Consider the following 24,896-nt stretch of genomic DNA (forward strand, 5'->3'; position numbering starts at 1 on the left):
GATCCCATTGGAGACGTCGGAAGTTACGGTGAATTATGTACTGGACGGGGAAGCTAGTGGGGTGGTAGGTGAGGACCAGAGGAACCCTATCCCTGGTGTGGCGACGAGAGGATAGGGTGACGGCAGACGTGCGCTAAATGGAAGGGATGCGGGTGAGGGCGGTGTTGATGGCTGAGAAAGGAAAACCCATCTCTCCGAAGAGGGACATAACAGTTGTTCTGAATGAAAAGCCTCACTCAGAGGGCAGTTACGGCGGAGACGAAGGAACTGAGGAAAGGGAATGGCATTTTTACAAGTGTCAAGGTGAAAAGAGGTATCGTTCACGTGGCTGTGTGAGTCAGTGGGTTTATTAAAAGATACCAGTTGATCTAGAGATGTTGTCAGGGAGATCGAGAAACGGAAGAGAGGTGTGAGAAATGGACCAAGTAAAACTGAGGGCAGGCATTTTGAGAGTGTTGGTTTGAATTTCCAGCATCGACAGATTTTCTCGTGTTTACCGTCTTCCACGCCGTCACCTGGACGCTGTCAATCATGTTACAGCAGCACCGCCTCTTCCACACCGTCACGTGTTACACAAGCCCCGCCCCTTTGTTAATCAGGGGGAACTTCGAAGTTTCTGCGTGTGAACATCTCTGAGGATCTCCCCTGGGCCCAGCATGTCGTTGCAGCCAAGAAGGGACGGCACCGGCTGTATTTCACTAGGAGTTAGAGGAGATTTGGGATGTCACCGAAAATATTCGAAAGTTTCAACGGTGTACCGTGATGAACTTTCTAACTGGCTTCAACTACAACACAGAGTGTTGCCATCTTCAGAAGTTTTCTGATGACTGCCATAGTTAGATGCATCAGCAAGGTAAATGAGGCTGAGTACAGGGCTATGGTGGGATACTTTGTCACATGGTGCGAGCAGAATCATCTACAGATTAATGTGAAAAAGACTAAGGAGCTGGTGGTGGACCTGAGGAGGGCTAAGGCACCGGTGACCCCTGTTTTTCCATCCAAGGGGTCAGTGTGGACATGGTGGAGGATTACAAATACCTGGGGATACGAATGGACAATAAACTGGACTGGTCAAAGAACACTGAGGCTGTCTACAAGAAAGGTCAGAGCCGACTCTATTTCCTGAGGAGACTGATGTCCTTTAACATCTGCCGGACGATGTTGAGGATGTTCTACGAGGCTGTGGTGGCCAGTGCTATCATGTTTGCTGTTGTGTGCTGGAGCAGCAGGCTGAGGGTAGCAGACACTAACAGAATCAACAAACTCATTCATAAGGCCAGTGATGTTGTGGGGATGGAACTGGACTCTCTGATGGTGGTGTCTGAAAAGAGGATGCTGTCCAAGTTGCATGCCATCTTGGACAATGACCCTCATCCACTCCATAATGTACTGGTTAGGCACAGGAGTACATTCAGCCAGAGACTCATTCCACCGAGATGTAACACTGAGCGTCATAGGAAGTCATTCCTACCTGTGACCATCAAACTTTACAACTCCTCCCTCGGAGTGTCAGACACTCTGAGCCAACAGGCTGGTCCTGGACTTATTTCCACTGGGCATGATTAACTTATTATTATTTAATTATTTATGGTTTTATATTGCAATATTTCTTCACTATTCTTGGTGCGGCTGTAACGAAACCCAATTTCCCTCGGGATCAATAAAGTATGCCTGTCTGTCTGTATCACCGGCTGGTATAGGCAGGGAGGGGGCGCTATCGCACAGGATCGGAATAAGCTGCAGAATTAGAAACTTAATCAGCTCCACACCGGGCACTTGCCTCAAAAAGGCGGCATCCATCATTAAGGGCCCCCATCACCCAGAACAATTTCAATGCTACCATCAGGGAGAAGGTACAGGACCCTGAAGGCTCACACTCAACGATACAAGAGCAGCTTCTTCCCTTCTGCCATAGATTTCTGAATGGACATTGAACTCATGAACACTATTTCACTATTTTTAAAATTTCTATTTTTGCACTACTTATTTAATTTACTTAATATATACTTACTGTAATTCTCGGCATTGTGCTGCTGCCGCAAGGACAACACATTTCATTAGACTTCCATCAGACTTCCAATATAACTCGGAGTCCTGCCATGTGCAGAAGTTCGCTGACGACACGGCCATAGTGGGGTGTATCAGGAATGGACAGGAGGAGGAGTATAGGAAACTGATACAGGACTTTGTGATATGGTGCAACTCAAACTACCTGCGTCTCAATATCACCAAGACCAAGGAGATGGTGGTGGACTTTAGGAGACCTAGGCCTCATATGGAGCCTGTGATCATTAATGGAGAATGTGTGGAGCAGGTTAAGACCTACAAGTATCTGGGAGTACAGTTAGACGAGAAGCTAGACTGGACTGCCAACACAGATGCCTTGTGCAGGAAGGCACAGAGTCGACTGTACTTCCTTAGAAGGTTGGCGTCATTCAATGTCTGTAGTGAGATGCTGAAGATGTTCTATAGGTCAGTTGTGGAGAGCGCCCTCTTCTTTGTGGTGGCGTGTTGGGGAGGCAGCATTAAGAAGAGGGACGCTTCACGTCTTAATAAGCTGGTAAGGAAGGCGGGCTCTGTCGTGGGCAAAGTACTGGAGAGTATAACATCGGTAGCTGAGCGAAGGGCGCTGAGTAGGCTACGGTCAATTATGGAAAACCCTGAACATCCTCTACATAGCACCATCCAGAGACAGAGAAGCAGTTTCAGCGACAGGTTGATATCGATGCAATGCTCCTCAGACAGGATGAAGAGGTCAATACTCCCCAATGCCATTCGGCTTTACAATTCAACCGCCAGGAGTAAGATATGTTAAAGTGCCGGGGTTGATTGTATTTAATGTATCTAAGTAAACTACTTAAGAACTTTTTAAAAGCTATTATTAATGCTTTTTGAGAGAGTGATTTAGATGCATATCATACAGCAAGTGTATGGGACATTGGAAAAAAAAAGTTGAATTTCCCCATGGGGATGAATAAAGTATCTATCTATCTATCTATCTATCTATATTTTTACTGAGTAATTTTATCTAATTAGTTTTGCTAAAACAAGTGTATGGGACATTGGAAAAAATGTTGAATTTCCCCATGGGGATGAATAAAGTATCTATTACATGTATATACACCAGATTCTGATTTTGAAAAGCCCTGCCCCATCGTCCCTACCACTGCTAACATAAGCCCCGCCTCCTCCGTGCCGTCACTCAAGCCTACTTGCGAAGGGAATGCCGGTCCCCGGCACCCACGCATGCGCGCCTGGGGCGCGGGACCAGCCGGAGGCCTGAGGCCAGGGGTCGCGGCCGGACACCGGACCAGGGTAGGTGGCGGGGGTGACTAGGGTCCGGAGAGAACCGGTGTCGAGGGGAGGTGGGGGCAGGCGGGGTAGACGGGGGACCGGAGAAAGCCGGGGAAGCCCGGGAAAGGTGAGGGACAGCGGGGGACTGTGATAGGTGGGGGGTGCCGGGGGCCGGAGCTCATGGCCCGGGTGGGATGAAGGGGCCGTGCGTCCGTCCCCACCAGTTGCAGCGATCTGGAGGAGAGCAGAATCGGAATCTGGTTTAATATCACCAGCATATGCCGTGAAATTAGTTGTCTTAATGGCAGCAGTACAATGCAATGCATAATTCAAACTATAAACTGCAGCAAGCGTGTATATATATTTATATAACATAAATGAGTAGTATAAAAAGAGAGCAAACAAAAGTGACTTAGTGTTCATGGGTTCATTTCCCATTCAGAAATCTGATGACAGAGGGGAAGAAGCTGTTTCTGAATCTCTTGAGTGTGTGTCCTCAGGCTTCTGTACCTCCTACCTGATTGAGGCAATCAGAAGGGGGCATGTCCTGGGTGACGGGGGTTCTTTAATGATTGGTTGCCACCTTTTTGATACATTGCTGTTTGAAGTTGTCCATGATGCTGGGCTGGCTAGTGCCGATGATGGAGCTGGCTAAGTTTGCAACTTTCTGCAGCCTTTTCCGATCTTGTGCCAGACGGTGATGCAGCCAATTAGAATGCTCCCCACAGTAGATCTGTTTAGTAATTTACAAGAGTCTTAGGTGGCATACCGATTGTTCTCAAACTCATGATTAAATATATCGGCACTCGTGCCTGCTTTGTAATTCCATCAATAGCAACACACACAGGTCAGGCAGCATCTATGGAAATGGATAAGCAGTCGACATTTTGGGGCGAGACCCTTCTTAAGGACTGGAAAGGAAGGGGGAAGACACCAGAGTAAAAAAAAAGGTGGAGGAGGATAGCTAGAAGGTTGTAGATGAAGCCAGGCAGGTAGGAAAGGTAAAGGGCTGGAGAAGGAATCTGATAGGAGAGCACAGTGGACAATAGGAGAAAGGGAAGGAGGAGGGGACAGTGCAAAGTGATAGGCACGAAGAGGTAAAAGGCCAGAGTCGGGAATAGAGGAAGGGATTTTTTTTAAAACTGGAAGGAGAAATTGATATTCACACTGTCAGGTTGTGGCTACCCAGATGGAATGTAAGTTGTTGTTCCTCCACCCTAAGGGTGGCCTCATCTTGGCACAGAGGAGGCTATGTACTGACATGTCAGAATAGGAATTTGAATTAAAATGCTTGGCCACCGGGAAGTTTTGTTCTTGGCGGATGGATCGTAGGTGCTCGATAAAGCGTTCCCCGCCCCACCCCCAATTTACAATGGGTCTCACTGAAAGGAGGCCGCATCGGGAGGTACCAGACACAATAGATGACTGCAGCTGATTCGTGGGTGAAGCGTTGTCTCAGCTGGAAGGGCAGTTTGGGGCCCTGAATGGAGGGGAGGGAGGAGGTGTATGGGCAGGTCACTCGCAGGCGTAAGTGCCGGGAGGGAGATTGGTGGGGAGGGGCGAATGGATAAAGGGAATTGTGAAGGGAGTGATCCTTGCAGAAAGTGGAGAAGAGGAGAGGTAAAGATGTGCAGTGGTAGTTTCCCTTTGACACCCAGGAGCTTGAACTGCTCACCCTTCCCACTGCTGACCCCTTGACGAGCACCAGTGTGCGTCCCTTGCAGAGGATGATGTGTTGGATGCGGAGGCTCACCGGGTGGTGGGTAAGGACGAGATGAACCCTATCAGTGTTAAGGCTGTTGGGAAAGTGGGGTGGGCATGGATGTTTAGGAACTGGAGATGCAGGTGAGGGAGGGAAACTCTGTTCTTTGAAGGAAGAAGACATCTCTGATGTCCTGGAATGGAAAGCTGTGTCCTGGGAGCAACAGATGAATTGGAGACAAAGGAGCTGAGAAAACGGAATAGCATTTTTACAGGAGCGAGGGGTGGGAAGAAGTGTCAAGATAACCATGGTTTATAAAAGATAACAGAGATGGAGACAGAGATTGTGGAAGGGTAGAGTGGGAGGTGGACCGAATATCAATATGTTGGTTCCACATTAGATCTTCAGAGATGTTGACACCCAGGAGCTTGAACTGCTCACCCATCCCACTGCTTATCCCTTGATGAACACCAGTGTGCGTCCCTTGTCTTACCCTTTCTGAAGTCCACGGTCATTTTGTTTTTCGTACTGGCGTTGTGACAGCACCCAGTCAGCTGATCCATCTCATTCCTGTACGCTTCCTCACCGTAGCAGAAGTCTAAACCGGCTTCCACTCCTGTAGCCACTTTATGAGATACATTGAGTGTACGTCATTCCAAGCCAATGTATCTAGAAAGGATATTGCGCTGAGCAAATTGATGCAGGGGTGCAAGAGAGACTCTGTAGATGCTGGAAGTCTTGAGCAGTGCACACACCACGCTGCCAGAACTCAGCAAATCAGGTGGCACCTGTGGAGAGGTATAAACAGTCGATGTTTCATGAGGTCTGGGCCTGAAACGTTTGACTGTTTATTTCCCTCCTCAGCGGATGCTGCCTGACTTGCTGGGTTCATTGGCATTTTGTGTGCATTGAATTTGATAATGGGCTCCCTGGGTGATGGAAGTCTTCTTCCTCAGCCTGTCATCTCTACTGGTTCATAGACCACTGACAACAGCTCGTCAGAGTCCTCAGTTCTGGGCTGATTGTCCCTGTGCCTTTCCTTTCACCACACCACTTCACACGTCTACTCGGTGAAGATCCTTCCTCTGCCAGGGATGAGGTCTTTGGAGCTACTTGTGGCGTTTCTGTAGCTCTGGGTTTTTACGGGATGGGGTTGCTACTTTCTATCACAGCTGAGGTAGGCACCATCCGCGGCAGTGTTTCGTGGAAGTTTGGCCTTACACAAGTTCTCCCATACTTTTTTAACAGCACGTAGTGCAATTACGAAGAAACCACAGCAGCGCCTCTACTTCCTTAGGAGTTTGCAGAGCTTCAGCATGACGTCTAAAACTTTGACAAACTTCTATAGATGCATAGTGGAGAGTGAATTGACTGCATCCCGGCCTGGTATGGGAACACCAATGCCCTTTGATTGAAAAATCCTACGGAATGTAGTGGATATGGCTGAGTTCTTCACGGGTCAAAAGCTCATTGAGCACATCTGTATGAAACCTTGTAGGAGAGCAGCATCCATCATCAGGTAACCCCACCACCCAGGTCATTCTGCCTTCTCGCTGCTGCCGTCAGGTAGAAGGTACACGAGCCTCAGGATTCGCACCACCAGGTTTGGGAACAGTTACTCCCCCTCAATCGCCAGGCTCTTGAAGCAAAGGGGATAACTTCACTCGCACCGTCATTGAAATGTTCCCACAACCTATGGACTCGCTTTCAAGGACTCTTCATCTTATGTTCTCGATATTTATTGCTAATTCATTTAATATTATCGTTACTTCTTGTATTTGCATAGTTTGTTGTCTTATACGCCCTAGACGGGTGGTCTTTCATTGATTCTCTTATGGTTATTATTCTATAGATTTGTTGAGTTTGTCCACAAGGAAATGAATGTCAGGGCTGTATATGGGGTATAAGGTATTATGTACCTTGATAATAAATTTACTTTGAATGCTGAACTTTATTACAGCTAGTGATAATCTTTCCTGTAGGCAGTATATAATCCTTTTGTTTAATTACACTGGACAACAAAGATTTTACTTCCTGAATACCTTTAGCTGTATCTTCTGAATTTTGGGCTTCTGATCATGAAAATCACCATGAAATTTCCCTATCGTGCAGCATTTTTAAAAATAAATGTATGTTTATTTATTATTTCAATTCATAATTCAAGTCAGTTAAAATGTTGCCTACAATGTCAGCTGGAAAGTTTCCTATCTTGTCCAGGCGTGCTTAGGTGGTGCGGCTGCTGCACGGCAGGACAGGTTTTAGTAATAATTATTGGCTTCAGAACTGTAAGGATGGAATTTGCTATCACCAGGCACAAACATTTCTTTAAAGGATCTTGGTATTTGAGACAGATGCTTCCCAGAATAACTGATGCCAAGATTAAGGAAAGCATTTTTGTTGGTCCACAAATCAGACAGGCAATTTGAAGAATTTCCAGTGGGACTGGAGAAAATCACATGGAAGGCATTCAAGGAAGTTGTTGAAATTTTTTCTCGGCATCTACAGAGCACCAAACTACATGCAGCTGGTTGAAAGCATGCTTCAAGCATATAAAACCACGAAATGCAACATGTCACTAAAGATTCATTTCCTGCATTCCCATTTAGACTTCTTCCCTGCAAATCTTGGTGCTATTAGTGATGAGCATGGTGAAAGGTTTCACCAGGACATTGTGGTCATGGAGAAAAGATACCAGGGAAATTGGAATCCATCAATGCTGGGTAATTATTGTTGGACTCTTAAGCGAGAAGCCTCAGACACTGAGTACAAATGAAAATCATTAACAAAATATTTTACGGGTGGTTACACTGGACAACGAAGTTTTTCAAAAGTGCTGCTTCCTCAGAATTTTTTTTTGTTTACGATAGCCTGCTTGAGGATGACCACAAATATAATTTCAGAATATTTGTATCACGTAGGAATTTGGAGAAACAGCAAATTAACTTCTAATGAATTTAATGTGTTTAATTGCATAATGGTGCTGGTGCTTTGCAATAGTTCAACTAAGTTAAAAATGTTTTGTTAAAGATTTATTTTTGTACTCAGTGTCTGAGGCTTCTCGCTTAAGTGTCCAACAATAATTACCCAGACATGGGAGCAGAATTAGGCAAATTGGCCATTGAGTCTGCTGTGTAATTCCATCGTGGCTGATTATTAACCCTCTCAGCACCATTCTCCTGCCTTTCCCCCGTAACCTTTGACACCCTTACTAATGCAGAAGCTAGCAACCTCCACTTTCGATATACCCAATGACTTGTCCTCGACAGCCGACTGTGACAACAAATTCCACAGATTCACCACCCTCAGGCTAAAGAAATTCCTCCTCATCGCTGCTCTAAAGGGATGCCTATCTATTCCGAGGCTGTTCTCTGGTCCTAGATTTCCCATCGTCTCTACCGAGGCCTATCAACATTTGATAGGTTTCAATTAGGTCACCCCTCATTCTTCTGATTTCCAGTGAATGCAGCCATTCAATCCTGTAAATAATCTTCATGAACCTGCTTTGAATCCTCTGCAGTCAGCGTATCCTTTCTAAGCTAAGGGGCCCAAAACTGCTTGCAATACTTCAAGTGAAGCCTCATTAGTGCCTTACATTGCATCTGCCAGTCAAGAGGTGTGCAGAATCTATTCGAGTTATATGGAATCGTGATTGGATTCCCATGGAAAGGGAGCCAAAACCAGGGGTGTAGGTTTAAGATGAGGGAGAAGAGATTTAAAAAGGAGCGAGGGGCAATTTACTCACAGCGGAGGGTGGTGGTTGTGTGGAACAAGGAAGCAATAGAGGCAGGTACAGTAACAGCATTTAATATGGACCGAGCTGCCAGACAAACTGGTTGAGGTAGGTACACTACTGTGCAAAAGTCTTGGGCACATATATATAGCTAAGATGTTTGCACAGTACTTTATTTGACAATGTGGAACGGAGAGGTAGTTTGTAAATCTGATAGGGAGCATGAGATGTTGGGAATGGTGAGTGTGGGACAGTGGCAGAGGAGGAGTGCCAGGGGCTGGTGGGAGGTGGGTGTAGACACACCCAGCCCAGAGACACCAGGCAAGGTAATTTGATTCCGAACAATTGGTTTATTGATCATTACAGAATGTCTCTCTGGTCCTTCCCGCTCCCCCTTTTTCTAACTGTGTGACAACTCCTTCCCACTCTCAGTCCACAACAGAGACCCCTGTCAGAATCAGGTTTATCATCACTCACACATGTCATGAAATTTCTTTCTTTTGCAGCAGTGCAGTACAAGCGTGGCCAAGTGGTTAAGGCGTTCGTCTAGTGATCTGAAGGTTGCTAGTTCGAGCCTTGGCTGAGGCTGTGTGTGTGTCCTTGAGCAAGGCACTTAACCACACATTGCTCTGCGACGACACCAGTGCCAAGCTGTACGGGGCCTAATGCCCTTCCCTTGGACAACATCGGTGGCGTGGAGAGGGGAGACTTGCAGCTTGGGCAACTGCTGGTCTTCCATTTAAAAATAAACCTTGTCCAGACCTGCGCCCTGGAAACTCTCCAAGGTGCAAATCCATGGTCAGTCGAGACTAACGGAGGCCTACACACTACACAGTGCAATACTACAGAACTGTGCAAAAGTCTTGGTTACCCCAGTACCTATATATCTAAGACTTTTGCACAGTACTGTAGTAATTTTATGTATTGCTGCTAAAAAGCAAATTTCATGGTGTATGTGAGTGATGATAAACTGATTCTGATTTGGGTCTCTAATGTAGGCATCCTATGTGCCTAAGATTTTTGCACAGTACTGTACATTAGCAATATTTAAAAGGCACTTGGACAGGTACACGGATTTGAAAGCCTCAGAGGATATGGGACAAATGCGGGCAAACGGGCTTAGGTGGGAATTGTGGTTGGCATGGACAGGTTGGGCCGAAGGGCCTGTTTCCTCATGCTACGGGCACGGGTTGTATCGTAAGCTATGATGTGAAATGGAGAGGAAATCGCAGATTGGTTGTGTGGCGAGCTCTGTGCGTTGTGGTCTGGAATTTTGCCTGCGTCGGCTAATAAAGAGGATCGAGATCTACATGTCTGTTCACAAAATTATTTGCAGAAGTCCACACTCCTAGGAACTCTCTTGCATGCCACATGTTAGCTTGCACTGATGCCCAGTTGAATTTGTGCCCCTCTCGATCATCATGGGTAGAGGCTAGGGAGAGTTGGCCACTTTACAGCCAGTTGATATTAGTATATCCTTGTGGATAGTTTTCTCCTGGTTTGGCTGATGTAATATTTGCTGCAGCCCCCCCCCCCCCCCTCAGTTTGTAGACCACACTGGTCTTGTCCAGTCGCTTGGTTCGCTTTTGAGTCTGCAGAGTGTCTCGTTAGTCTAAATAGACCAGGGCACAAGCCTGGGCAAGGTTTTTTTTATCGAAGACTGGCAGTTGCCCAAGCTGCAAGTCTCCCCTCTCTACGCCAGCAATGTTGTCCAAGGGAAGGACCCATACAGAGCAATGTGTGGTTAAGTGCCACACGCAAGCCTCAGCCAAGGCTCGAACTAGTGACCTTCAGATAATTAGACAAACGCCTTAACTACTTGGCCACGCGCCAACACTCTGCAGTGTACTCTCCTCAACATTGCTGTTGTGTATGTCCTACTGCTGAGATATGTCCGAGGATGTGCTGGGACACATCATCAGTGGGGTCATTGGGTATTTTGTGTCTTTCAACATCAGGCGACCGAGCCAGGGCTGATCAGGCCCCGGCTTGCGTCCCAGCAACATTGGTCCATGGGTCACTCTTGCTGTTCCTATAACAGTGAGTGGGTCTCTTCAGGCTCCTGTACTACGTCCTTGATGGTAGCAATGAGGAGAGGGCCAGTTATCGACGCCATTTGTACCCGATTAGGCCACTCGGCCCATCAAATCTGCTCTGCCATTCCATCATGGCTGATTTATTATCCCTCTCAACCCCATTCTCCTAAGCTTATCCAGGCTCTGTGGCTCATGAATTCAAAGTACATTTATTATCAAAGTATGTAGAAATTATACAACCTTGAGATTCATTTGCTTCCTGGCAGCCAGTAAACAAGAAACCCGAAAGAACCAACTTAAGAAAGACCAACACCTGATACACAGAGGCTGAGGGAAAAAAAACACAAATGGTGCAGACAGTAAAAGCAGGAGCACTTGGAGCAGCTGGAGTAGGCCCATAGCCTCAGTAAATCGCAGCTGAGATTGCAGATATGGAGCCTGAGCAGGCTCATAGGCTTAGTGCCACAGAGAGAGGAGTAAACGTCATGGAAGAGTGAGCAGAATTGGCCTGACCCTTGCCCTCCATCCAGACACTCTGCCTTTTCAGTTTATCTGTCTGCCGGTGTTTAAATTGTCCACATACCAGGCCACTCCCGACCTTTCTGAATAGTCTCGGTACTTAGATGGATTTGACTTTGCTCCGGGTTTAGGTGGACGGGCTCCTCCGACTCCGACTCGAGCTGACCTTGAGTTTGCTCTGACCACTTCTGCATTGCACCCGCACACCTCAACCCTCGAGTCAGCCTCGCCTTTGCTCGCCTCTTCATTGTTTGCAGTGACAGCTTACCACAATTTGCCACAGAAAAAGTGCTGTTAATATTGAAAGATTATTTGGACAGGTACGTGGATAGGAAAAGTTCAGAACAGGGGTTCCCAGCCTTTTTTATGGAATGGACCCCTACCATTAAGCAAGGGGTCCTTGGACCCTGAGTTGGCAGCGACTGGTTTAGAGAGACATGGGCCAAGCGTGGGTGGATGGGACAACTTGGATGGGACTCTTTTGGTCATTACAGACGAGATGGGCCGAAGGGCCTGTTTCTGTCCTGAACTGTTCAACAGCAAAAACACACAAAATGCTGGAGGAACACATCAAGTCGGGCAGCATCTCTGGAGGCACATTCCAAAGAGGTATGGGTTAGTAGTTAATTGGTCACAAGCTGTAATCGGGCTTGTTGGCCGGAGGGGCCTACTGCATCTCTAAATACTTAAAAAAATATGAAAGGAGTCTGTTTCAGACCGAGTCCCTTCACTTGTTGAGTTCCTCCAGCACTTTGTGTGTGTTGTTCGAGATTTCCAGCTTCTGCAGAATCTGTTGTGTTTTTGTGCCCATTTCCCTGACCAGGACAATGTAATCGGGCCTCTGACCCAGGGGTTCCCAACTTGGGGCCCACGGACCTTGTTTAATGATATTGGTCCATGGCATTAAAAAGCTTGGGAACCCCTGCACTGGACTGTTTTGAACTCACAGGCTTCGTCTGGTGTTTTGTGATGGGGATTCATCGTGTGTGAGAGAGAATGCGTGTGAGAGAGAGAGAGAGAGCGCTTGTGTGAGAGTGAGTTGGTGTGTGTGCGCGGATGAGAGAGAGTGAGAGCCTCTGTGTGCATGTAAGAGAGAGAGCCCTTGTGTGAGAGAGACGGGCAGAGAGAGACACTGTGTGTGTCAGAGAGAGAGAGAGAGTGGAGAGCCCCTGTGTGTGTGTGTGAGAGAGAAAGAAAGCCCCTGTCGCTGTGTTAGAGAGAGCCCATGTGTGTGTGTGTGTGAGAGAGAGAGAGAGAGAGAGAGAGAGAGACAGTTGAAAAAGAGAAAAGGGGCTGAAAGAAAAAAGGAGAGGGGGGGAGAGCTCCTGTGTGTGTGTGTGTGTGTGTGAGAGAGAGAGAGGGAGATCCCCTGTGTGTGTGTGTGAGAGAGAGAGAGAGCCCCTGACTGTACATGTTAGAGAGAGAGAGAGAGGGAGATCCCCTGTGTGTGTGTGTGTGCATGTGTTAGAGAGAGAGAGCCGTCTGTATGTGTGTTGTTAGAGAGAGCCCTGTGTGTGTGTTAGAGAGAGAGAGAGCCCTGTGTGTGTTAGAGAGAGCCCTGTGTGTGCATGTATTAGAGAGAGCCCTGTGTGTGTGTGTTAGAGAGAGAGAGCCCTGTGTGTGTGCGTATTAGAGAGAGAACCCTGTGTGTGTGCGTATTAGAGAGAGAGAGCCCTGTGTGTGTGCGTATTAGAGAGAGAGCTCTGTGTGTGCGTGTTAGAGAGAGCCCTGTGTGTGTGTGTTAGATAGAGAGAGCCCTGTATGTGCATGTATTAGAGAGAGCCCTGTGTGTGTGTTAGAGAGAGAGCCCTGTGTGTGTGCGTATTAGAGAGAGAGCCCTGTGTGTGCATGTATTAGAGAGAGCCCTGTGTGTGTGTTAGAGAGAGAGCCCTGTGTGTGTGCGTATTAGAGAGAGAGCCCTGTATGTGCATGTATTAGAGAGAGCCCTGTGTGTGCATGTTAGAGAGAGAGAGCCCTGTGTGTGTTAGAGAGAGAGAGCCCTGTGTGTGTTAGAGAGAGAGAGCCCTGTGTGTGTTAGAGAGAGAGAGCCCTGTGTGTGTGCATGTGTTAGAGAGAGAGCCCTGTGTGTGTGTTAGATAGAGAGAACACTGTGTGTGTGCGTATTAGAGAGAGAGAGCCCTGTGTGTGTGCGTGTTAGAGAGAGAGAGAGCCCTGTGTGTGTGCATGTGTTAGAGAGAGAGCCCTGTGTGTGTGTGTTAGATAGAGAGAACCCTGTGTGTGTGTGTGTTAGAGAGAGAGCCCTGTGTGTGTGCATGTATTAGAGAGAGAGAGCCCTGTGTGTGTGCGTATTAGAGAGAGAGAGAGAGCCCTGTGTGTGCGTATTAGAGAGAGAGAGCCCTGTGTGTGTGTGTTAGAGAGAGAGAGCCCTGTGTGTGTGCATGTGTTAGAGAGAGAGAGAGAGAGAGGGAGCCCTGTGTGTGTGTTAGAGAGAGAGAACCCTGTGTGTGTGTGTTAGAGAGAGAGAACCCTGTGTGTGTGTGTGTTAGAGAGAGAGCCCTGTGTGTGTGTGTTAGAGAGAGCCCTGTGTGTGTGAGTGTGTTAGAGAGAGAGAGAGCCCTGTGTGTGCGTGTATTAGAGAGAGAGCCCTGTGTGTGTGTGTTAGAGAGAGAGCCCTGTGTGTGTGTGTGTTAGATAGAGAGAGCCCTGTGTGTGCGTGTATTAGAGAGAGAGCCCTGTGTGTGTGTGTGTTAGAGAGAGAGCCCTGTGTGTGTGTGTTAGAGAGAGAGCCCTGTGTGTGTGCATGTGTTAGAGAGAGAGAGAGAGAGCCCTGTGTGTGTGTGTGTTAGAGAGAGAGCCCTGTGTGTGTGCATGTGTTAGAGAGAGAGCCCTGTGTGTGTGTGTGTGTTAGAGAGTGAGAGAGCCCTGTGTGTGTGTGTGTGTTAGAGAGAGAGCCCTGTGTGTGTGCATGTGTTAGAGAGAGAGCCCTGTGTGTGTGTTAGAGAGAGCCCTGTGTGTGTGTGTGTGTTAGAGAGAGACAGAGCCCTGTGTGTGTGTGTTAGAGAGAGCCCTGTGTGTGTGTGCACGTGTTAGAGAGAGAGAGAGCCCTGTGTGTGTGTTAGATAGAGAGAACCCTGTGTGTGTGTGTGTGTGTTAGAGAGAGAGCCCTGTGTATGTGTGTTAGAGAGAGAGCCCTGTGTGTGTGTTAGAGAGAGAGAACCCTGTGTGTGTGTGTGTTAGAGAGAGAGCCCTGTGTGTGCATGTTAGAGAGAGCCCTGTGTGTGCATGTTAGAGAGAGAGAGAGCCCTGTGTGTGTGTTAGAGAGAGAGCCCTGTGTGTGTGTGTGTGTGTGTGTGTGTGTGAGAGAGAGAGAGAAAGAAAGCCCCTGTCTCTGTGTGTTAGAGAGAGATCCCCTGTGTGTGTGTGTGAGAGAGAGAGCCCTGTGTGTGTGTGTGTGAGAGAGAGAGAGAGAGAAAGAAAGCCCCTGTCTCTGTGTGTTAGAGAGAGAGCCCTGTGTGTGTGTGTGTGTGTTAGAGAGAGAGCCCTGTGTGTGTGTGTGTGTGTGTGAGAGAGAGAGAGAGAAAGAAAGCCTCTGTCTCTGTGTGTTAGAGAGAGATCCCCTGTGTGTGTGTGTGAGAGAGAGAGCCCTGTGTGTGTGTGTGTGAGAGAGAGAGAGAGAGAAAGAAAGCCCCTGTCTCTGTGTGTTAGAGAGAAAGAAAGCCCCTGTCTCTGTGTGTTAGAGAGAAAGAAAGCCCCTGTCTCTGTGTGTTAGAGAGAGAGATCCCTGTGTGTGTGTGTGTTAGATAGAGAGAGCCCTGTGTGTGTGTTAGAGGGAGAGCCCTGTGTGTGTGTTAGAGAGAGAGAGCCCTGTGTGTGTGTGTGTGTGTGTGTGTGTGAGAGAGAGAGAAAGAAAGCCCCTGTCTCTGTGTGTTAGAGAGAGCCCTGTGTGTGTGTGTGTGTGAGAAAGAAAGCCCCTGTCTCTGTGTGTTAGAGAGAGAGAGAGCCCTGTGTGTGCATGTTAGAGAGAGAGAGCCCTGTGTGTGTGTGTGTTAGATAGAGAGAACCCTGTGTGTGTGTGTGTGTGTGTGTTAGAGGGAGAGCCCTGTGTGTGTGTGTTAGAGAGAGAGCCCTGTGTGTGTGCATGTGTTAGAGAGAGAGCCCTGTGTGTGTGTGTGTGTTAGAGTCAGAGAGCCCTGTGTGTGTTAGAGGGACAGCCCTGTGTGTGTGTGTGTTAGAGGGAGAGCCCTGTGTGTGTGTGTTAGAGGGAGAGCCCTGTGTGTGTGTGTGCATGTGTTAGAGAGAGAGCCCTGTGTTTGTGTTAGAGAGAGAGCCCTGTGTGTGTGTTAGAGAGAGAGAGCCCTGTGTGTGTGTTAGAGAGAGAGAACCCTGTGTGTGTGCATGTGTTAGAGAGAGAGCCCTGTGTGTGTGTGTTAGAGGGAGAGCCCTGTGTGTGTGTGTTAGAGAGAGCCCTGTGTGTGTGTGTTAGAGGGAGAGCCCTGTGTGTGTGTGTGTATTAGAGTGAGCCCTGTGTGTGTGTGCATGTGTTAGAGAGAGAGCCCTGTGTTTGTGTTAGAGAGAGAACCCTGTGTGTGTGTTAGAGAGAGAGCCCTCTGTGTGCATGTGTTAGAGTGAGCCCTGTGTGTGTGTTAGAGAGAGAGCCCTGTGTGTGCATGTTAGAGAGAGAGCCCTGTGTGTGCATGTTAGAGAGAGAGCCCTGTGTGTGTGCATGTTAGAGAGAGAGCCCTGTGTGTGCATGTTAGAGAGAGAGAGCCCTGTGTGTGCATGTTAGAGAGAGAGCCCTGTGTGTGCATGTTAGAGAGAGAGCCCTGTGTGTGCATGTGTTAGAAAGAGCCCTGTGTGTGTGTTAGAGAGAGAGCCCTGTGTGTGTGTGTGTGAGAGAGAGAAAGAAAGCCCCTGTCTCTGTGTTAGAGAGAGATCCCCTGTGTGTGTGTGAGAGAAAGAAAGCCCCTGTCTCTGTGTGATAGAGAGAGAGAGCCCTGTGTGTGTGTGTGTGTGTGTGTGAGAGAGAGAGAGAGATCCCTGTGTGTGTGCATGTATTAGAGAGAGAGAACCCAGTGTGTGTGTGTTAGAGAGAGCCCTGTGTGTGTGTGAGAGAGAGCCCTATGTGTGTGTGAGAGAGAAAGAAAGCCCCTGTCTCTGTGTGTGTGTTAGAGAGAGAGAGAAAGGGCCCGTCTCTGTGTGTTAGAGAGAGAGAGCCCCGTGTGTGTGAGAGAGAAAGAAAGCCCCTGTCTCTGTGTGTGTGTGAGAGAGAGAGCCCTGTGTGTGTGTGTGTGTGTTAGAGAGAGCCCTGTGTGTGTGTGTGTGTGTGTGTGTGTGTGTGTGTGTGTGTGTGTTAGAGAGAGCCCTGTGTGAGTGTGCATGTGTTAGAGAGAGCCCTGTGTGAATGTCTGTGTCTCCAGGTCAGGGTGATGCACGTTCCTTGTCAGATGGTTGTGGAGGCCAAGTCATTGGATATATTTATAGTGGAGGCTGACAGATTCTTGAAAAGCCAAAGTTTATGGGGTGAAAACAGGAGAACTGGGTTGAGAGGGTTAATAAATCAGCCATGTGGAATGGCGGAGCGGAATTGATGGGCCAAAAGGTCTTACGTCTGATGTCTGTGTGTCTGTGTCCAGGTCAGAGCGGAGCACTTTCCAATGAGATGGAAATCCTGAAGGAGGCGGAAGTGCTGCCAGAGGACGAGCCGGGATCCTCGGGAGACGGCAACGTGGCGCGGCCGGCCCCCAGCTCCCAGCCGGACGACTGCTTCCAGTGCTTTGTGTGCGGCAAGGGCTTCCGATGGGCCTGCCTCCTGAAGCGGCACCTGCGGGTGCACACCGGCGAGAAGCCCTTCGAGTGCACCGTGTGCAAGCGCTGCTTCAGCAAGTCCAGTAACCTGACGCGGCACCGGCGGTTCCACACCGGCGAGAAGCCCTTCGAGTGCGGCGTGTGCGGCAAGCGCTTCTCCACCTGCAACGACCTGCGGGTCCACCAGCGGATCCACACCGGGGAGAAGCCCTTCGAGTGCGCCGTCTGCCAGAAGCGCTTCTACACGTCCGGCCACCTGATCCGCCACCAGAGGACTCACAGCGGCTAAAGGGAGAGCGCTGTCTGCCGTCGTCGGCCGAGCGCCAACCAGCCAGCCCGTTTTTACTGGGGGAAGCAGGGGTGAGCTGATTGAAAAGCGCCAGGTGAGACTCTCTCACTGGTCAAGCGAGCCCCCTCAATCCCAGAGGGCGTTCATGCTTATTGGGCCCAGGGTGGGGTGCAGCTGGTGGCGGTGGGAGCTTAACGCTTCCGTAGCACTCTCAACACCCATGACCCGGGATGTCCCAAAGCGGTGATTGGCCGCCCGTTACCTTGTGGGGTCAGCATTGTGGCTCGATCCACCTGTCTGATCCTCGCGGAAGTACCCGACGGGCAGATAGTTTAATAAAGGGCAGCTGAAAACATGGACACTAGAGTGAGGTGCGTCTGGGTCGCGAGAGGCTTCTTCAGTTGGGACAGATTAGTCACATGACAGGCATGGGCCAAGCCTGTGGCAGAAGGCTGGGCGTACGCCATTTCGAACTGAGCAAACCCAGTTGGTGTTACTCGCTCCTGGCAGACCCCCCACCTCCGCCCACCCAGGCTGCTCCAGGTACATTCCGTCCAAGTTTTTGAGTTGCCAGAGATTTGGTACAACACTCGTAACCTCAAGCTGCTCCAAGTACATTCCGTCACACATTTTAGTCGGAGATTGGGTAACTTCAGCTCTTCTGGACTATTTTGCTGAATTTCTTTCTGTCTGACAAGAGTCACTTCCTCCTCCCGTCTCTGGGTCTGGTACTAAACTCAGCCGCCCTTGATTTGCGCCTCCCGCTTGGTCCCTGGAGCCTCTTTGAACGGGGAGTGAATGCGCTGTGGGAACTTAATAGACGGTTGCGGCTGCGTGGTAACTAGTGACCACACCACTGGGTCTGCCCCACTGCAGGGTCTCGGTCCGAAGCAATGACGGTTCCTTCCCCCTCCCCACACAGACTCTGACTCGCTGAGATCGTCCTGCAGATAGCGTGTCCCCATCCTGCTCAGTGCGGTGAGGGCTTTTGCCGTAGCCACCTTTGTAAACAGCTTGTTTCAGGCCTCCTAGAACCCAACGGGTGCCAAAAATAGGGGATTTTCCACAGACTAGGGCAACGTGGTGGTGTAGCGGCTAGAGCAATGATCTGCGGCACCAGCGACCCAGGTTCAATTCCCGCCACTGGCTGTAAAGGGTTTGTACGTTCTCCACGTGACTTCGAGGGTTTCCTCCCACATTCGGGCTTGTAGGTTAATTGGTGACATGGATGTATCTATGCGGCTCAGGCCTGAGAGGGCCTGTTACCAGGTTGTATCTCTTTAAAAAAAGACCACAAAAACAGGAGCCAAATTAAATAGATCAGAATATTTACTATGGAGTTAGGATGTTATGCTGAAGTTGTATGAGATGTTGGTATTGTGTGCAACTTTGGTCGCTTACCTACAAGTAAATAAGATTGAAAGGGTACCGAGGAAATTTACAATGATGTTGCCAGGACTGGAGGACCTCGGTTATAAGGAAAGATTGAATAGGAGGAACTTCATTCCCTAGAATGTAGAAGATTGAGGGGAGATTTGTTAGAGGTAGACAAAATAATGAGGGGTATAGATAGGGTAAATGCAAGCAGGCTCTTTTCCACTGGGGTTGGGTGAAACTACAGCTAGAGGTCATGGGTTAAGGGTGAAAGGTGAAATGTTGAAGGGGAACATGAGAGGAAACTTCTCCACTCAGAGGGTGGTGAGAGTGCGGAATAAGCTGCCAGCGCAAGTGGTTGAAGATGTTGAAGAGAAGTTTGGATAGGTACATGCGTTGGAGGGGTGTGGACTGGGTGCAGGTCGATGGGACGAGGCTGTTAATGTGATTCAGCGCGGCCTAGGTACACCGAAGGGCTTATTTCTGTGCTGTGATTGTCTATGACTGATTAGGCCATTCAGCCCATCGAGTTTGCTCGGTCTTCGATTATGGTTTTTTCCCTCCTCCTCCTCCTCCTCCTCCTCCTCATAGCCTTTAACCTCCTTACTAATCAAGGACCGACTGACTCGCAGTGACTTGACCTCCATAACTGTCTGTGGCAATGAATTCCACAGACTCAGATTGAGGAAATTCCTCCTCACCTCATTTTACAGTGGCTTTATTCTGAGGCTGTGCCCTCAGCTCCTTGTGCCTTCTGCTGATGATCCTTCTCCACGTCTGCTCTGTCCAGGCCTTACAGTACCTGGTAGTTTTCAATTAGATCCCCCCCACCCTTCATCCTTCTGAACTCCCTTGAGTGCGGACCCAAATATATCAAACACTCCTCGTGCATTAAGCCTTTTGTCCCCAAGATGGTTATTGTGCACCTCCTCTGGACCCTCTCCAGTGTCAGTACTTTTTCCCTCCAGTTCAGTTACTTAAATAGCTTTGAAGAGTATTGATAATGGCTGGGGTCACCCCTCTTGTAAAGACCGTCCAGAGGAAGTCAATGGCGAACCACCTCTGTAGAAAAATTTGCCAAGAACAGTCATGGCCAGGGAAAGACCACGACGTGGCACATATTGAATGGGGGATTTTACTTTTTGGCACAAAACAGGACGAGAGGTGACTGGATCGAGCAATAACAGTTGATAAGAGGCATAGATAGAGTGGACAGTCAGAGACTTGTTCCCAGGGCAGAAATGGCTAATACGAGGAAGGAAAATGGTAAGGTGATTGGAGGAAAGTATATGGCGTCGGAGGTAGGAGTAGTGGGTCTGTTGAACACTCTGCCAGGAGTGGTAGTGGAAGCAGATAAACGAGCATTTAAGAGACCCTTCGAGGGGCACATGAGTGATACAACTCCGAGATCTGTCTTCTCCAGATAGCCACAGAACAAAGAAAACCATGTAGGGCCAAGTGGGAGAGAAGGGTTAGATTGATATTGGAGTAGGTTGAAGGGTCGGCAGACATTGTGGGCCGAAGGGCCTGTACTGCTCTATATTTAAATCTACGCTCTCTGGTGTTTTACCGTCCGTGTGTGAGGGAATGGTTCCTTCCTGGTCAACCTGGTAAGACTCTGCTCGGTGTTAATACCTCAGTGGTCTCCTTTCACCCTTCTCAGTCCCAAGGTAATACCCCAAGCCTATCTAATAGACCACTAAGAGAGACCCAGTGGGTCAGGCAGCACCTGAGGAGGGAAGTAGACAGAATCTGCCTGACCTGCTGAGTCCCACCAGCAGCATATTTATTGAGATACAGCATGGAATAGGCCCTACCAAAATCATGGGAAAATTTACAATTAACCTACCAACCCGAACATCTTTGGATTGTGGGAGGAAACCAGAGCACCCCGAGGAAACCCACATGCTCACGGGGAGAATGTACTAACTCCTTACAGGTAGTGATGGGAATTGAACCCCTATCGCCGGTACTGTAAAGCGATGTGCTAACCACTATGCTACCAGGCCACCCCTTTCTGTGCTCCGGATTCCAGCGCCCGCAGCCCCTGATTGCCCGATCTGTTCTCGTCTCAGAGTTTCAGGCCCAGGCACCACCTTAAAACTTGTCCGCACCTTGCCTCCAGTGAAGTCTTGTCACCCCTGTCGTGAATAGGCTTGCAAGCATCAGACAGCGCGGTGTGTACGTGTTGCAAGTGCAATTTCTGCCAGTGCCTAAAGGTGGCAGTATTGTAAGGCAGTTAAATATCCCGTATGACTTTTCAACCACTTAGTCTCCTGACCTGCCAACTACACAGAACTTTCTTTCTTTCACATTTCCATCTGAGAAGCTTCCAACCTGATGGCATGAACATTGATTTCATCCTACTTCTGGTAATTTTTGCACACCCCCATCCCCCATCTCTCGATCTATTCCCCATTCTAGCTTCCCTCTCACCTCATCTCAACTGCCCGTCACCTCACTCTGGTTCACATCGTCCTTCCTTTACTCCTTTGTTCTCCTTTTTCAGCCCTTTACCTCTTCCGCTGATCACCTCCCAGCTCCTCAAGTCCACTAGGCTTTCTCCATTGAGGTTGGGTGGGACTACAGCTAGAGACAATAGACAATAGGTGTAGGAGTAGCCATTCGGCCCCTCGAGCGAGCACCACCATTCACTGTGATGATGGCTGATCATCCACAATCAGTACCCCCGTTCCTGCCTTCTCCCCATATCCCTTGACTCCGCTATCCTTAAGAGCTCTATCTAACTGTTTCTTGAAAGCATCCAGAGAATTGGCCTCCACTGCCTTCTGAGGCAGAGCATTCCACAGATCCACAACTCTCTGGGTGAAAAAGACCATGGCTTAAGGGTGGAAGGGGAAACTTCCTCACTCAGAGGGTCCGGAGAGTCTGGCGTGAGCTGCCAGCACAAATAGGGCATGCAAGCTCGATTTCAACACTTAAGTTTGGATAGGTACACAAGGGGTATGGAAGACTATGGTCCGGGTGCAGATTGATGGGAATAGGCAGTTCAAATAGTTCAGCATGGACTAGATATTTCTGTACTGTACTACATGGGTTTCCTCCTGTAGTCCAAGCATGTACCAGTTGGTAGGTTAAAGACACTGACGTATCTTCCCCTCACTCTTCACCTTCCCCCCCCCCACCTTACTCTGGTTTCTCCCTCTTTCCTTGTCAATCTTGATGAGGGGTCTCGGTCCGAAGCATCTCCTCCATAGATGCTGCCTGACCTGCTGAATTCCTCCAGCGTTTTGTATGTGTTACTCTGGCTTTTCAGTATTTGCATAATCGTGGGACAATTTGCAATGACCAATTAACCTACTGACCCATACGCCTTTTTGGACTGACGAAGGAAACCCACGCGGTCATGGGGAAACCATTCAAACCCCTTACAGGCAGCAGCGGGAATTGAACCCGGGTCGCCTGTACTGTAAAGTTTTGTGCTAACCACTATACTCCCATGCCACCCTTTTATGTGGGGAGATTGGAGAAACTGAGCATGTTTTCTCTTGGCTGTGACCTGTGAAAGGCTGTGACCTTTCAGAAAACTGTATGGGCTGGTTATTCAGTTCCACAGCTGCAGCTTGACCTGTCAAGTCTCGCTGTAGTGTTTCGTGTGTGTGGCTCTGGATTTCCGGCATCTGCAGAATCTCGTTGTGTTTATGATTTTCCGATCAGTCTGGTTTATACTTTCCCTGTTGTGTCTCCCCATAAAGCCCACATTGGCGGGCTTTGCCCCGAATGAAATGCGTCTTGCTGCATCTTCTCTGCCCAGCTATCCATCGTACTTCTGTCAGCAGTGTCAACTTCACGCCCAGTGGCTGTGTCATCTATAAACATTAATGGGTGCTCAGCACAGACTCTTGTCAGTCAAATACTTGTTGACACTGCGTCCATTGAATAGAACACTACATCACTGAACTTCAGGGACTTCAGACCAGCTAGCCTGTTCCCACCTGTTTTTCCTGCCTATTCCCGTCTACTTGCGCCCGGACGGTATCCTTACCATTGATTTCCCTGTCCATACTTCTCTAAATGTTGCAATCAAGTCCACGTCCACCACTTCTGCTGACAGCTCATTCCGCTCTCGCACCACCCTCTGAGTGAAGAAGTTCCCCCTCAGGTTCCCCTTAAATATTTCAACATTCACCCATAATGTGTGACCTCTAGTTCTAGTCTCACCCAACCTCGATGCAAAAAGCCTGCTGGTCTTCACCCTGTCTATACTTGTTATAGTTTTGTATGCTCTGTCAAACCTCCCCTTATCCTCCTCCATTCCAGGGAATAAAGTACTAAGCTAGAGTCATAGAATACAGCATAGAAACTGGTCCTTCGGCCCATCTAACCCATGCCATAAATTTATATATGAAAAGAGGTATCTATTCAACCTTTTCCTAAAACTCAGATACTCAAGGCCCGGCAATTCCTTGTAAATTATCTCTGTGCTCTTTCAAGCTCATTGATATTTTTCCTGTAGGGAATAGGTGACCAGAACTGCATACAATACTCTAAATGTGGCCTCTTACTTAATTGCCCATTGCGCCACAGGCATTTAGGACAACCGTGAAGGTCCTTCATCTGTCTGTCCTCGGCTGCTCAGATGTAGAAGGATTCTTCACGGCCGTTTCCGTAACAGGTTTGTTTGACCAGTCAGGGTTGTTAGCTTTGAGCTGAGCCGGTGGACCACTCTTAGTCTAGTCTCTACCCTTTGACCTGTTGGCATGGGTGATCCTACGAAGAGCCAAGGCATAAAGCCCTGATTCCGACCAGCATAGTTCTTTGAGTCATTGAGGCACGCAAGCCTCCCAACTATGACATGGTTGTGGTCCTCCTGGAGGAAATTTGGCCTCCTTAACATCTTAACTTCAACAAAACATGCAAACTCCTGTAACTTCAATAGCACTTGCTATTCTTTCTGGAACTCATGGCCTTTGTCAAGGAGAATGCTACGTCCAATGCACTGCTCTCATTTGCCTGGAATCCAATCAGGTCGGTTAGCCCTGACCTTCCCTTGTATGTACTGATCCTAATTTAATCTTGCATCTCTAAATCAGTTAGGGTGGATACAATCAACTTGAAACACAGAGTCAGTGCAAGAGTGGAGCTTTTGTACTTCACCGTTGAATGTAATCGTGGCTGGTCCCATCCCTCCTGCCTTCTCCATCCCATTATCATTCAACAAAGATGACTACAGCACGAGATGACTACAGGTCCTTCAGCCCACAGTGTTGTGGCACACTAATTAAAGGCCTGACTGAATTAATCCCTTCAGCCTGCATGACACGTATATCCCTCCATTCTCAGTGGGCGGCATGGTAGTGTCGCGGCTGGTGCAGTCGCTTTACTGTGCCAGCGATCACCGATTGGGGTTCGATTCCTGCTGCTCTCTGTAAGGATTTTGTATGTTCTCCTCGTGCCCGTGTGGGTTTCCTCCCACGTGCTTAAAGGCTTTGGGGTTAGTCATTTGTGGGCATGCTACGTTGGAGCTGAACGTGTGGCGACATCCTTGGACTGTGGTAATTGTTGATGCAACAAAAAAAAACTGCATTTCACTGTATGTTTCGATGTACATTTGACAAATAAAGCAAATCTGTAATCCAGGTGCCTATCTTAGAGCCATTAAATAATTTCAGTACCACCCCTGTCAGCACATTTTGGGCAACCACTGCTCTGTGTTTAAAAACTCCCTGCAATCTTTGAGCTCACTCCTTCTCATCTTAAATGCATGCTCTCTTGCATTAGATGTTTTGACCCTGGGTAGAAAGGACTCTGACTATCCATGCCTCTTGTAATTTTCCAAACCTCTTATACTTAGTATCCGCTGTTCCAGAGAAAATGATCCAAGTCTGTCCAATCTTGTCTTATCGCTCACACTCTCTAATCCAGGCAACATTCTGGTAAACCTCTTCTGCACCCTCTCCAAAGCCTCCACGTGCTTCTTGTAATGGGGCAGCCAGAAATGCATGCAAGTGAGCTTTAACCAGAGTTTTATACCGCTGCCACTCACATGCTGACCTTTGAGCTCAATGCCTTGACTAGACATGTTCAGCACAAATATTGTGGGCCGAGTGGCTTGTCCCCGTGCTAAACTTTTCCATGTTTTATGAGCTTCAAAAGCATCGACTTTGCCCGGACCCTCGAAATGTTAAAAGTTTCAATAAGACCACTCAACATTCTTCTGGTAAT

The 24,896-nt window shown here is 48.5% G+C and overlaps 1 protein-coding gene across 1 annotated transcript in view; it reads left to right on the forward strand.

The window, feature by feature from the left end:
- Positions 1–24,310, forward strand: part of LOC140715643 (uncharacterized) — a 37,575-nt gene extending 13,265 nt beyond the window's left edge. The window contains exons 3-4 of the mRNA XM_073028005.1: positions 3,208–3,315; positions 16,876–24,310. Of these exons, the coding sequence (XP_072884106.1) occupies positions 3,208–3,315; positions 16,876–17,336 (569 nt within the window). The 3' untranslated portion in view covers positions 17,337–24,310. The remainder of the gene's footprint in view (positions 1–3,207; positions 3,316–16,875) is intronic.
- Positions 24,311–24,896: the final 586 nt, after the last annotated feature.

This window comes from Hemitrygon akajei, chromosome 24, assembly GCF_048418815.1.
Source record: "Hemitrygon akajei chromosome 24, sHemAka1.3, whole genome shotgun sequence".
Lineage (NCBI taxonomy): Eukaryota > Metazoa > Chordata > Chondrichthyes > Myliobatiformes > Dasyatidae > Hemitrygon > Hemitrygon akajei.